The 13,736-nt window shown below is 34.6% G+C and overlaps 1 protein-coding gene and 1 long non-coding RNA gene across 12 annotated transcripts in view; one reads left to right on the top strand and one right to left on the bottom strand.

Moving 5' to 3' along the window:
* LOC125648853 (phosphofurin acidic cluster sorting protein 2-like) overlaps positions 1 to 13,736 on the bottom strand; it is a 328,050-nt gene that overhangs the window by 38,565 nt on the left and 275,749 nt on the right. The window contains exons 21-22 of one of the 11 annotated variants that reach the window (XR_007360461.1): positions 12,650 to 12,839; positions 8,885 to 9,218 (exon numbers count right to left, since the gene is read on the bottom strand). The exons of 7 other annotated variants lie outside the window; for them this stretch is intronic. Coding sequence is in view for 2 of the 4 variants with exons in the window: in XM_048875853.1 (XP_048731810.1) it covers positions 9,178 to 9,218 (41 nt within the window). In the remaining 2 variants the exon portion in view is untranslated. Of the gene's footprint in view, positions 1 to 8,884; positions 9,219 to 11,896; positions 12,840 to 13,736 lie in introns of those variants that run through there. 3 more of the 11 variants (XR_007360460.2, XM_048875853.1, XM_048875854.2) reach the window with 3 other exon arrangements.
* LOC125648872 (uncharacterized) lies at positions 2,748 to 8,757 on the top strand. Its single transcript, XR_007360465.2, has 4 exons — positions 2,748 to 4,798; positions 5,650 to 5,931; positions 6,102 to 6,306; positions 6,426 to 8,757. It is a non-coding gene; the product is annotated as an uncharacterized LOC125648872 (long non-coding RNA).

The following is a 13,736-nucleotide window of genomic DNA, read 5'->3' on the forward strand; positions in this document are numbered from 1 at the left end:
CAAATGTTGCGGGAGTGAATCACTCCCACATTTGCATCATTACGGAGATCCTAAGGAGTTGTAGCCCTCTCCCCTAAAAAAAAAAATCAAAATAAAAAAAAAATCAGAGAGGGCTATATTATTGCACTAATTACCCACAGAGCCTGGTTAAATAACCAACTCAGAAAGGATCTATAATAAGATTCTTAATGTGATCAAGGAGTTTGTAACTTCAACAGCTTTTATGTCCTCTTCGTTTACCTCGCTATGATTACTGATCTTCTGATTTGCATATAAGTAGACTGAATGTAAAATTGAAAGTAATATAAGTTGTTCATAAAAAAATTGATATACAATACAATTTTTTAGCAGAAGTTTGAAAAGTAGTGTTAAATTGATTTTTATGGCATAATTGCGTAATTCAGTGCTAATATGTGGAAGAATTACGCCAAAAGCAGAAGGGCAGGTCTGATTTTTTATTATTGTTATATACATATCTATCATGTTGGCATTTGTTTATAATTTGTTCTATTTTATCACTACTTACATGCAGACTCTAAATCTATATTAATAATTTTTGCCAATAATTCTGAAATACTTGCCCCAGAGTTACTGCATGCACCTTTAATATTGTTCGGATCCATACATGAGGTGAAGTCCGTAAGCTATACATTGTAGTAGAATCTTACTTAATTTGGTAATTTTGTAAATTTAATTAAAAACATACTTTTGTTTTCGTTAAACTACTCTAAATGAAATAGCAAAAATGAGAGTACCTTTTGCTGTGTACAAAAGTGGGCATTCTATACAAAATGGGTTGATTAAAAACTAAGAGGACCTGGTGTCTGAACATGGAAACATTAGATGTTTTAATGAAATAAAAGGAGTGCTTGGTACTAATAACTTTTTAGACTATTTTCATGTAATATCAAAAATACCATCAAAAGTCAAGAGATATCATTGCTTGTACACTGATACGTCTTCAGGAGAAGATGACCCCTAACGATTTTGAGGTCACATGAGCAAAGGTCAAGGGTCAAACTGGACATAGGAATATACTGTCTGCTCAATATCTTCAGAACCCTTTGCTTGACATGCAGACATCAAACTTAAATAGTACACTGGTGTATATTCAGGAGAAGATGACTCCTATTGATTTTGAGGTCACATGGTCAAAGGTCAAGGGTCAAACAGGGATCGAAATTAACTGTTTTCACCACTAGCAAATTTTAGCTAGTGGATTATTTTCCAACTAGCAAAATTGAGCTTTTACTAGCATTTTTCAATCGATTACTGTTTTACATGAATTTAAGAAAACAAGCATGTCTCTTTATCAAAATTTTGGGAAAATCTTTTAAAATCTCCTTTAAAGTGCAATAATAAAAATAACATTTGCAAATTCTTTCATTTAAAATTCAATAAATTATCAGACAACATACATGGTGCGGGTCATAGGGTACACTTGTGCGGCATACTCGCTGTCCAGAGATCTACCTTCTATTTACAGCATCATGTGGATTGAAATCTTGAAGACTGTTTGCGCCAATTCAAACTATATGTTCAAAACTTTTGGAAATTTCATCTAAAAAATTTCTAGTTGAAAAGAAAATCCTGCGAACTCGAAGTGTTTGACTATAGAGTACAGAAGGACACCGCGTGAAACAGTGACACACTGTCATGTGTTGTTTCATGTAGACACGGACGAGATCAATATGCTTGCTATTTAAATCAGACGTCTCTGAGACGTCCGAAGTGTGTATGAAGTAGGCCATCTTCGACATCACAGACTGAGATGACCTTGGCCTTAGTTATTTATTCGATCCACGTTTACTTTTTCAATACTTGTATATTCATTCTGTAAAGCGTTTCTATGCACAAGACAAAATTATTGTAAACTTCAAAGTACAGCCAATAAACTGAGGAAATCCGGGAAAAAGATCAGGGTTTTTTCACTCGCAAAAAGTTGCGATCACTTGTGATTTTTTACTCGCAAATTCAATTTTTAACTCGCATTTAGCGAGTATTTCCCCTTAATTTCGTTGCCTGGTCAAACTGGACATAGTAATATACTGTCCACTCAATATCTTGATAACCCTTTTACTTGACAGACATCAAACTTAGTACATTGGTACATCTTCAGGAGAGGATGACCCATATTGATTTTGAGGTCAAAAGTCAATAGTTGAACCACAGGGGCTAAGCCCGTTTTGGGCCCGAACTCTGTGATACCATAAATACAGAAAGGGGTCTAACTCTGACACATATAAAAAACTAACCACTCGCTTCAAATGCCTTAAAATTCTTAAACTAGGTAAGCTATGCATAGTTTGTCGTTTTCCTTTCATAGATTAATGTTTTAACTACTTGCATGCCAAATTTCAAGTCACTGGTTCTTAAAATAACAAAGATATACGTCATCGTTCTCGATTTCACTTGTTTATTTTTACTAGGACATTTACCGGTCCAGGTCACGGAGTCGTTTCTCCCCTATGACAGCAGCGAAATTCAGACTAGTATGGAAGATTTCGGACCTGTCAATTAAAATTTCACATCAATTATACGCTACTTACTTCCTCATATTTTAATAATGTTCTTCGTGTAAACGTTACACGACTTATTTTTCCTCAGCAGCATCAACTGTTGACAAGAGCTGCCGTTTTAATGAACGCACTAAATACCTGATAGACTTAAAATCTCAAATACCTTAAAACTGATCAAAACATTATTCTTGTGATATTGCACTTAGAGAAGGAAATTGAACAATATTTCTTTGCTTTTTTAATTTTTTGTTTTTGTTTATTCTATTTCATTTAGATTATTATTACCCACTTTCCCCTTCTTTAAAGTTTTAGACATTTCGGGTATTTAGTGTATTCATTAAAATGGCAGATCTTGTCAACAGTTGATGCCGCTGAGGAAAAATAAGTCGTGTAACGTCTACATGAAGAACATTATTAAAATATGAGGAAGTAAGTAGCGTATAATTGATGTGAAATTTTAATTGACAGGTCCGAAATCTTCCATATTAGTCTGAATTTCGCTGCTGTCATAGGCGAGAAACGACTCGTGACCTGGACCGGTAAATGTCCTAGTAAAAATAAACAAGTGAAATCGAGAGAATGATGACGTATATCTTTGTTATTTTAAGAACCAGTGACTTGAAATTTGGCATGCAAGTAGTTAAAACATTAATCTATGCAAGGAAAACAACAAATTACGCATAGCTTACCTAGTTTAAGATTTTTTAGACATTTGAAGCGAGTGGTTAGTTTTTTATCTGTGTCAGAGTTAGACCCCTTTCTATATTTATGGTATCACAGAGTTCGGGCCCAAAACGGGCTTAGCCCCTGTGAGTTGAACTGGACATAATAATATATTGTCTCCTATATTTTAAGAATTATTTGCTTGATTGACACATACCAAACTTGGTACACTGGTACAGCATAAGGAGTAGATGACCCCTATTGAATTTTAGGTCACATGGTCAATTCACTCTTGATATAGGAAGATATTGTCTGCTCAATATTTTGAATTGATGATAATACTATCAATTAAATGAGGTGTGTGTATAACCCTTTTCAATTTTGCACCATGGGGGGCATATGTGTTTTACAAACATCTCTTGTTATATCAAATATTGAAAGGAAAAGATTTCATAGCCCCGGCCAATCTCTAAACAGGATAAGTGGGAAACTTTACTAGATGAACCCATTTCAAGAAAAGGCTGGAAATTTTATTTTGTAAATGCATACCTGTGACAGAACTGTCATGCCACAACTGGAGATTTGAAAATTTTCAGCTGGAGTTTTGGTCTGATAACTGGAGATTTTTTATCGACATTTTTTTACCGTTTTTGTGTGTTCATTGGCTAATGAAATCATGCTACTAGTAGTTTTTTTTTTTGTGTTACAAGTGTCTGAGTTCATAATCATCAGATCCTTTTTGTGTTGAGAACATTGATAAATCCTTTTTTGTGTTAAGAACATTGATAATTCTTAAGTCAATACCTTAAAAACCACAATTAAATGAAAAAACTTGTTATATTTATATATTTATTACAGAGATAACAAGTTATAACAATTATCACACTAAAATATTTGTATAATCAATACATTACCAATGGCTACGAAGTCTTCCAGAATGCTTAATTCAGAATTACAAGCAAAGTAGCCCGTACCAAACATCCTAACAAATGCTCATGAGCAGCTCATGAGAAGCACATAAAAATCTGGTAAGAATCGTATGCAAATTAGTTAGCATTTAATTTTGCTCATGTGCAGATTGTTAGTCTCTGTTAGGGAGGAAAATACTAACCAAAATGCACATGTGCAAAATTTTGCTCACCTGAATGCTCATGAGCAAAAGTCGATTCAAATTGCTCACATAAGCAACTGGCTACATCGATGTTGGATTAATTTTTCTAAGTTTAACTTTCTCACGTGAGCAAGAGGTTAGGAAATTGGACTTAGTCAAAAAATGAGAGTGGTAAAAATTCACCTTTATATCGTATAATTTACATATCAGGATTTTATCCAGGTACGTTATTCTGGTTTGTGGAATGCTAATTTATACTAAGTTAGAATAATCTAAGCTGTATACCAAAGTAGGTCTTCATGGGGCTTTACGGCTCTATGCATGATGTAAATAGAGATCGGGTTCAATGCGTCGGGTGTGGGATTCACACAATATATGCTGAGCGCGAAAGTTGATTGACAGGCGCCATGATGTTATACCGGTAAACAACATTTTGAACATGAATCGAGAACAGGAGTTGAATCAGTTGATGCAGATATTCTGAGGAGAATCTTCCAGTCATTGAGTAAGTGAATTACTGTGTGTCTTGTAGTTATATTAACTCTCTAATATATTGTTCAAAACGAAACTGACCATCGCTCATATTGTATGTTGTTGCGTCAAATCTTGCAAGTCAGTGTTTACGTTCATAAATTTACATGCTTCATTCAATTCTTTGGAATTATGTGGAATTCATTTTTTTAAAATTTCCTTTGTATGAGATTAGACTCCTTCTAGTTGCATTATCGTAGCCCTCGCGGATTTTTTTTCCTTTATACATTAGGACAGGACCATAAGGCACTTTAAAAAATGGAGAGAGAGAGGAAGAAATGCTGAAAAACAAACAAATAATTAGGCACTATTTCCGTAATACTTATGCTATTTTTTGTTTACTTTCTACTCGGGTGATATTTGCAAAACTGAATTAGTTTCTTAAGTAAATGGTGTTTTTTAATGAATGGTTGATTATTTTTTTTATTCAAATGCTTATGATTTGAACCCAGATGTCCAGTTAGAAAAATTAAACTGCATTATGATCAGGGATGTGACCTCCGGAATCTCAATATTGTCACTACATCAATGCATATACGTTATTAAAATGGATTGAAGATCTTGTCTTGGCAATAAAGTTAATTTGTATGTAAAGTCGGGTCAGCGTGATATTAACAGTTGAGCATCAGATATTGCATGTATTGGCCCAATGGGCTGTAATGCAACATTGATTATTGCTCGGCTTTGAAAATCGGTGGCCCCAGGTGACGGTAATTACATGTACACACCACAGAATGATTCCTCCTATGTTAGATGCCTTGCAAACTTGTATATAGGAGGGCCAATGGTATCTCGTAATTATTTAAAATTTGATATCTTTTTCAGAATATATTTCATGATAGTCGTGCAGATTCAGAAGTTGTGATGGTGTGTTGATAGGCTGTCTTCAACTTGCCATATCTGAGAGTTCCAACATGCAGGCCTGGATTATTGTGTATAAATCACTAATGAAGTTACTTAGTGTTATTTAGTTTTTTAAAAAAAGAATGACATTTCAATTTATACACACTTGCCAAGTGAATCTGATGAGACTGCTACATGTATTTGGAAGAATCAATAAAAGAAAGTGTCAATCTTGACCAGTTTTTCCAGCCTGGAGATGGGAAGGTATGTAACATTTACACATTTAATGAGTAAGTTCAAATCATTCCTTATATCATTTGTAAATGAATTTAAACATTATATTGCTGGTATATGTTTATTTGCTTGAATGACATTCATGACTGACTGTAAAAAAAAAAAAAAACTAGACTGAACTTAATGTAAAATTTGAACAGATAAAACTTGTGGAGGGACAGTCGCTATACATTGATTCAGCGAAGCTGGCAATCCTGAAGAGGAAATGCAAGAAAAATGAAAGTAAAACTTTAAAAGCTTTGTTGGACTTTTACTTTACACCAAAGTACCTCGCAATGCACTCTGCAACAGGAGAGAAATCAGCAAAACCAGGCTTACCAGTGAAAGTTGTAAATCCAATTAGAGGTATGTTCATTGTGGGATCAAAATCGGTTGATGTTTGTTATAAAAATTCTAATATAGTAGCAAATTATGTAAATAAATTTTAAAAAGTTGCATGTATAATTAGCTATTTTATTTTTCAGATTACATGCAACAAAGTTTCAAAGTGGATGCCTCTACCTTAAATGCAATTATCAACCGGAAGTGCTTGGATGCAAAGAGATCCAAAAAATGTTGACGATCAATGTCTATATTGACTGTAAAATCTCTTCATAAATACAGTAAAAAATGTAGAGCTAATGAATATGATGTGTGTACAAAGATAAGTAGGGAGTTATTTTGTTGCACATAATATAATATACTAGGTGTTAAATGATTGATTTTAAGTAAAAAAGTGAATATCACTGTACATTTATGCAAATATTTACATGCTGCTTAAGATTAATGGCATTTATTGTTTTAAATTTATATTATGCAACTACTTCTTTATATAGTGATTCATGTCAGTTTATCAATACTACGAGTAAAATTTTGTGTAACTTTTCATTTGAATTAATTGTGGTGTTTTCTTAACTTTAAACAATATGTACAGGATAATTATGAAAGTTTGCAATAATGTCTATAGTTTTTCCATATGCCAGTAAATTTCAGTTTTGTGTTGTTTGGAAATTTTATTATCTCAGAACTTTCCACATGTTCCTATTAATATAATGTTCAAGAATGTATAGAATTATATTTTTATAATGACATATGTAATTATGTATAAATGTATAGAATTATATTTTTAAAATGATAGATGTAAATATATACTGGTGTTGTAATTTCAATTTTTCTCCGTTGTCCTTGAAGTGAGAAACTGTGGCACATGAGGCTCATGAGCCTCATGTGAGCAAAACTTTTGGTGAGCGAAAATATTCCTCACGTGAGCAAAAAATCCTCATGTGCAGAATTTTGCTCACGTGAGCATTTCACCTAATTTGCATGTTAAATTGCACATAAGACTCACGTGAGCAACTCACGTGAGGAAATCTTGTTAGTCCTCACGTGAGCTTCTCATGAGCAAATTGTGAGAATGTTTTGGTATTGGAGAATAAGCTGAACTGATTTATAATAAAAACAGGAGAGTTGTTCTGAATGAACAAGTGAAACACAGGGGAAATTTTGCTATTCTATTCCTAGTTTGAATTAAAAGGGTAATATGAAACTAGAAAACTGGAATGAAATTTAGTTAGCGTACCAAACAATAACAAATGTTCACTTTCGGTAAGTGCAACACACTTATGGTAAACCAGATGGAATGATTTTATAAAACAAGTTGCAAAGTAACAACAGAAAATGCAAGTCAGCTGATCGAAAATTCAAAGTATAAATATATTAAACTTTAATGAATATCCCGGGATAAAAAAAAAACAACTGAAAAAGAATGGACGGGTAAATATACCGTCAATATACCTGTATCTCAAATGCTGAGGTGAAATAAACAACAAATACTTATGAAATAAATGGAATTAAACACGAAATTGTGAGGTTTGTTTTGACCGGAAACACTTTCAGTTACACAAATATCGCGAAGCTCGAGCTCGATCGAAAATACGTAATTAAAAAAAATAGACGACTTTCGATTGTTTCGGGGTTTTTCCTTATCAATATCGAAAAATAGCGCTCAGAAAATTTTTGTTGTTGAAAATTTGAAATGACGGAAGATTTTACATTTTAACGGAAGGAACGGAAGGGGTGCTCAAATTCGGGAGATTTTGTCTTCCGACGGAAGAATCACAGGTCTGTAAATGCATCTTTATGTACAAAAGAGACAAAAATAATTTACTTTCAATACCGAATACTAATGAATTACATTGCTACCAACTCCTTTCTTTACAAAATTAAAATTTCAGACAATAATTTGTGTACATTTTGTAATTGTGAAGCAGAAACAATAATTCACATATTCTATGATTGTGTATATGTCAACTTATTTTGGAATGATTTTGAGCAATGGTTCGATGCAATTGAAAATTGTTGTAAAATTACTTGGTAATACAGAAGGAAGCTGTTTAGAAAATTTTCTTTTATTAGTATCAAAAAAGTTCATATAATATTCCAGATCACAAGGAATCATGATCAGGCCAAAATTTTCTGAGGCAGTAAATTTATTTAAGTACTACAGAAAAATGGAAAAATACTCTGAAAATGTGTTTGGATGCAAATCCAAAATATTTAGTAAATGGTCAATATATGATATTGTTTATAACAAGTGATGAAAAACCAAAGCTTTATAGGTTATATTTGTTATCATTACTTTTAGTATCATTTTGTTGATATGTATATTTTCAATACCTTTAAATTATGCATAGCTGTCAAATACTAGTTCATGTAGAAAGTTTTTGTATGGAAGATATTGTATGCATGTGTATGATTTTGTGTGTGAGATCATCTATGTAGATGTAATTGTAAATGTCTAAAAATAAAGCATGATAAAAAAAATATGAGAGTACAGTGGCAGATCTAAGCCAGTTTTTTTTTTAATGACAACTTAAGACTAGTTCTAATTGTAACGGGGACCGTTACATATGTTCCTCAAACCTCCTCCAATTAAAAACTGATGTCATTGTAAACCTATAGCAAAAATTCATTTTATTTTAGCCTTTAATTACACGTAGTACGTTTAATATGGTCATTTCAGTACCAACAAATGAAACAAAGTAATGCACGTGTATACACGCGCATGCGTGTATGATTCTGCACTTTTGTTGATGTCATTCAACAGGCATTTGTATCATATACCCACAGTATGAATTTCATAACGTTTCCATCAAATATAAGGAAGTTATAGTGATTTTAAAATCGTCCAATCAGAATTCAGAACACGTGCATGCACGTGCTGAGCAGTAGTTCTAATCAGGAGCAATTTGGAAGGAATACCAAGACACACCTAGAACCTAAAAATCAAAAGAATTTGATTAAAAAACAAAAACGTTATCGTCCTTTAAAAAATTAAGATTTGAAAGATGATGCACGCGCATGCGCGTCTGTGTTGGCATTTTTTATTACACCAATATATAGATATACATATTATCTACTTATGCTGTGAATATCAACTCATTCGCTTCATTCATAAGAGAGTTACAGACGTTTTAGTATTATCCAATCAAAATGAAGCGCACGTCTATGTGCGTGCAGATTGGTAATTTTGACCATGCAGATCAGTTAAGGATCTCAATACCTACCTATGATATGAATATCAAACCATTTCGATAATCAACAAAGAAGTTAGACTGATTACAAAATTAGTACATGAAAATTTGTGATGCACGTGCATGTGCATGCACGCGCGTGCAGACAAAATGAATATCATTTTTCACATCTACAAATGATATACTATCATCCTATCAAGGTTTCATATCGATCCCGTGTGAATTTCGATTTCGTAAATTTTGTACCAAAATTGCAATGCATGTGCGCACACGTGCACGCACATGCGGAAAAAATGACTATCGTTCTGCACATCTACAAACGCTATACTATCATCCTGGAAAGTTTCATATTGATCACTTTTGTACTTTCTGAGAACACTCCCGGACAAAAAAGTCCGGAGAAAAATAAGAATAACGAGCTATAACTGTGTTGGGATGCCAACACAAATGTCTCCGAACACCTCCCCATGTCAGAAATGCTTTTTGATGCCAGATATGCACTCAAGATTCTCAAAAAACCCTAAACACTGAATTTGGTTGAAATCCGACGGACTTGATTTTTGGCCGCCATTTTCTTCAATGGCAGCCATTTTGAAACATTTGAAAATGGATTGGAAGGAAATACTGATGCTGGAAATGAATTGTGGACCCTCCATTTACCCCAGAAACCAAATGTTGTACAGATTTTAACACTTTCAAATATTTTGGTATATGGCGGCCATTTTGAAAATGGCGGCTCAAAAAAAATTTTTGATGGTGGAAATGGACTCGGGGTGACCATATTACCCTAGAAATCGAATTTGGTTGCAATCCGACAACCTTGAGTTTTTGACGTTTTTTGGCCGCCATCTTGAAACGGCGGCCATTTTGAAAATTAAAAAAGTTGAATGCACCCCTCCTAGTGACCCCCTATCAGCTCACAAAGTTTGAAGTGGATCTGTTGAAGCACTTTCACAAAATCGGTCGGAGAAATTTCTCACTAAAGAAGAGGAAAAATAAGAAGAAAAGAATAATAAGACTAGCTATAACTGTGTTGGGATGCCAACACAAATGTCTCCGAACACCTCCCCATGTCAGAAATTATTTTTGATGCCAGATATGCACTCATGATCCTCAAAGAACCCTAGAAACTAAATTTGGCTGAAATCCGACGGACTTGATATTTGGTGGCCATTTTGCTCAATGGCGGCCATTTTGAAACATTTGAAAATTGATTGGAAGGAAATACCGATGCTAAAAAAGAAATGTGGACCCTCAGTTGACCCCATAACCCAAATGCTGTAAAGATTTTAACACTTTGAAATATTTCGGTATATGGCGGCCATTTTGAAAATGACGGCTCAAAAAAAAATTTGATGGTGGAAATGGACTTGGGGTCACTAACGTACCCTAGAAATAGAATTTGGTTGAAATCCGACAACCTTGAGTTTTTGACGTTTTTTGGCCGCCATCTTGAAACGGCGGCCATTTTGAAAATTTGAAAAGTTGATTGCACCCCTCCTTATGACCCCCTTATCAGCTCACAAAGTTTGAAGTGGATCTGTCGAAGCACTTTCACAGAATCGGTCGGACAAATTTCTCACTAAAGAAGAGGAATAAGAAGAAGAAGAAGAAAACGAGCTATAACTGTGTTGGGATGCCAACACAAATGTCTCCGAACACCTCCCCATGTCAGAAATGGTTTTTGATGCCAGATATGCACTCAGGATCCTCAAAGAACCCTAGAAACTAAATTTGGCTGATTTCCGACGGACTTGATTTTTGGCCGCCATTTTCTTCAATGGCGGCCATTTTGAAACATTTGAAAATTGATTGGAAGGAAATACTGATGCTGGAAATGAATTGTGGACCCTCCATTTACCCCAGAACCCAAATGTTGTAGAGATTTTAACACTTTCAAATATTTCGGTATATGGCGGCCATTTTGAAAATGGCGGCTCAAAAAAAAAATTGATGGTGGAAATGGACTCGGGGTCACTAAATTACCCTAGAAATCGAATTTGGTTGCAATCCGACAACCTTGAGTTTTTGACGTTTTTTGGCCGCCATCTTGAAACGGCGGCCATTTTGAAAATTTGAAAAGTTGAATGCACCCCTCCTAGTGACCCCCTATCAGTTCACAAAGTTTGAAGTGGATCTGTCAAAGCACTTTCATACAATCGAGCGGACAAATTTCTCAGGAAAGAAGAGGAATAATAATAAGAAGAAAATAAGACGAGCTATAACTGTGTTGGGATGCCAACACAAATGTCTCCGAACACCTACCCATGCCAGAAATGGTTTTAGATGCCAGATATGCACTCAGGATCCTTAAAAAACCCTAGAAACTAAGTTTGGTTGTAATCCGACGGACCTGATTTTTGGCCGCCATTTTCTTCAATGGCGGCCATTTTGAAACATTTGAAATTAGATTGGAAGGAAATACTGATGCTAGAAATGAACTGTGGACCCTCCAATTACCCCAGAAAGCAAATGTTGTAGAGATTTTAACATTTTCAAATATTTTGGTATATGGCGGCCATTTTGAAAATGGCGGCTCAAAAAATTTTTTTGAGGGTGGGAATGAACTTGAGGTCACCAAATTACCATAGAAATAGAATTTGGTTGAAATCCGACAAACCTTGATTTTTTGACGTTTTCGGCCGCCATTTTGAAAATTTCGAAAGTTGATTGCACCCCTCCTCATGACCCCCTATCAGCTCACAAAGTTTGAAATGGATCTGTCAAAACACTTTCATAAAATCGAGCGGACAAATTTCTCTGGAAAGAAGAGGAATAAAAAGAAGAAGAAGAAAATAAGAATAACGAGCTATAACTGTGTTGGGATGCCAACACAAATGTCTCCGAACGCCTACCCATGTCAGAAATGGTTTTTGATGCCAGATATGCACTCAGGATCCTCAAAAAACCCTAGAGAGTAAATTAGGTTGAAATCCGACGGACTTGATTTTTGGCCGCCATTTTCTTCAATGGCGGCCATTTTGAAACATTTGAAAATAGATTGGAAGGAAATACTGAAGCTAGAAATGAACTATGGACCCTCCATTTACCCCAGAAATCAAATGTTGTAGAGATTTTAACATTTTCAAATATTTTGGTATATGGCGGCCATTTTGAAAATGGCGGCTCGAAAAAAAAATTTGATGATGGGAATGAACTCGGGGTCACCAACTTACCCTAGAAATAAAATTTGGTTGAAATCCGACAACCTTGATTATTTGATGTTTTTGGCCGCCATTTTGAAACGGCGGCCATTTTGAAAATTTCGAAAGTTGATTGCACCCCTCCTCATGACCCCCTATCAGCTCACAAAGTTTGAAGTGGATCTGTCGAAGCACTTTCACAAAATCGCGCGGACAAATTTCTCTGGAAAGAAGAGGAATAAAAAGAAGAAGAAAAAATAAGAATAATAAGAAACGGAGGAAAAACAATATGTCTCCGACACTTTGTGTTCGGAGACATAATAAGAAACAGAGCAAAAACAATATGTCTCCGACACTTTGTGTTCGGAGACATAATAATAATAATAATAATAACTAGACACGATCTCGTTGCGAGCAACGAGTAGGTCTTCCGTCCGATTTGTTGATGCACTCGGAGTAAAAAAAAAAAAAGAAAAGACAAATGAGTCCCAATTTAGTTTCCGACTTTAAGACACTTTAGATATAATCAATTTTTCATATCATAAGCTTCTGAAGCAAAGTTGCGGTGAAATTCGTTTGAAATTCGACTCTCCAGGCGAGCCATAAGGCCCGCGGGCCTATTTCTTGATGTCATTTGTTAACCCTCGATAGACTCAACAACTTTAGCTCTATATGTCTTTACAAAATATTTACCTGTAAAAAGTTATTGAGATCGACCGATATGGACAAAAAATCGACTCTACAGGCGAGCCATTAGGACCATAGGCCTATTTCTTGATATCAATCGATAGATCTCGATAAACTGAACAACTTTTGTTCAATATGTCCTTACAAAATATTTACCAGTTACAAGTTTTTGAAATCGACTGATATTGACAAAAATCGACTCTACAGGCGAGCCATGAGGCCCACAGACCCATTTTTTGATATTGATCGATAGGTTATGACACATTGAACAACTTTTGTTCAATAATGCTTTTCAAAAAATATGTCGTTTTAAAGATATGAGGCGTCAAATATTTACGATTTTGGCCCTTAAAATCTCTAATTACGTAACATATGACCTACTTTTTGATTTGATAAGATCAAGCTCGTTGAGATGAACATTTCCGCTTCTACA

This window comes from Ostrea edulis, chromosome 5 (genome assembly GCF_947568905.1).
Source record: "Ostrea edulis chromosome 5, xbOstEdul1.1, whole genome shotgun sequence".
In the NCBI taxonomy this organism is placed as follows: Eukaryota; Metazoa; Mollusca; class Bivalvia; order Ostreida; family Ostreidae; genus Ostrea; species Ostrea edulis.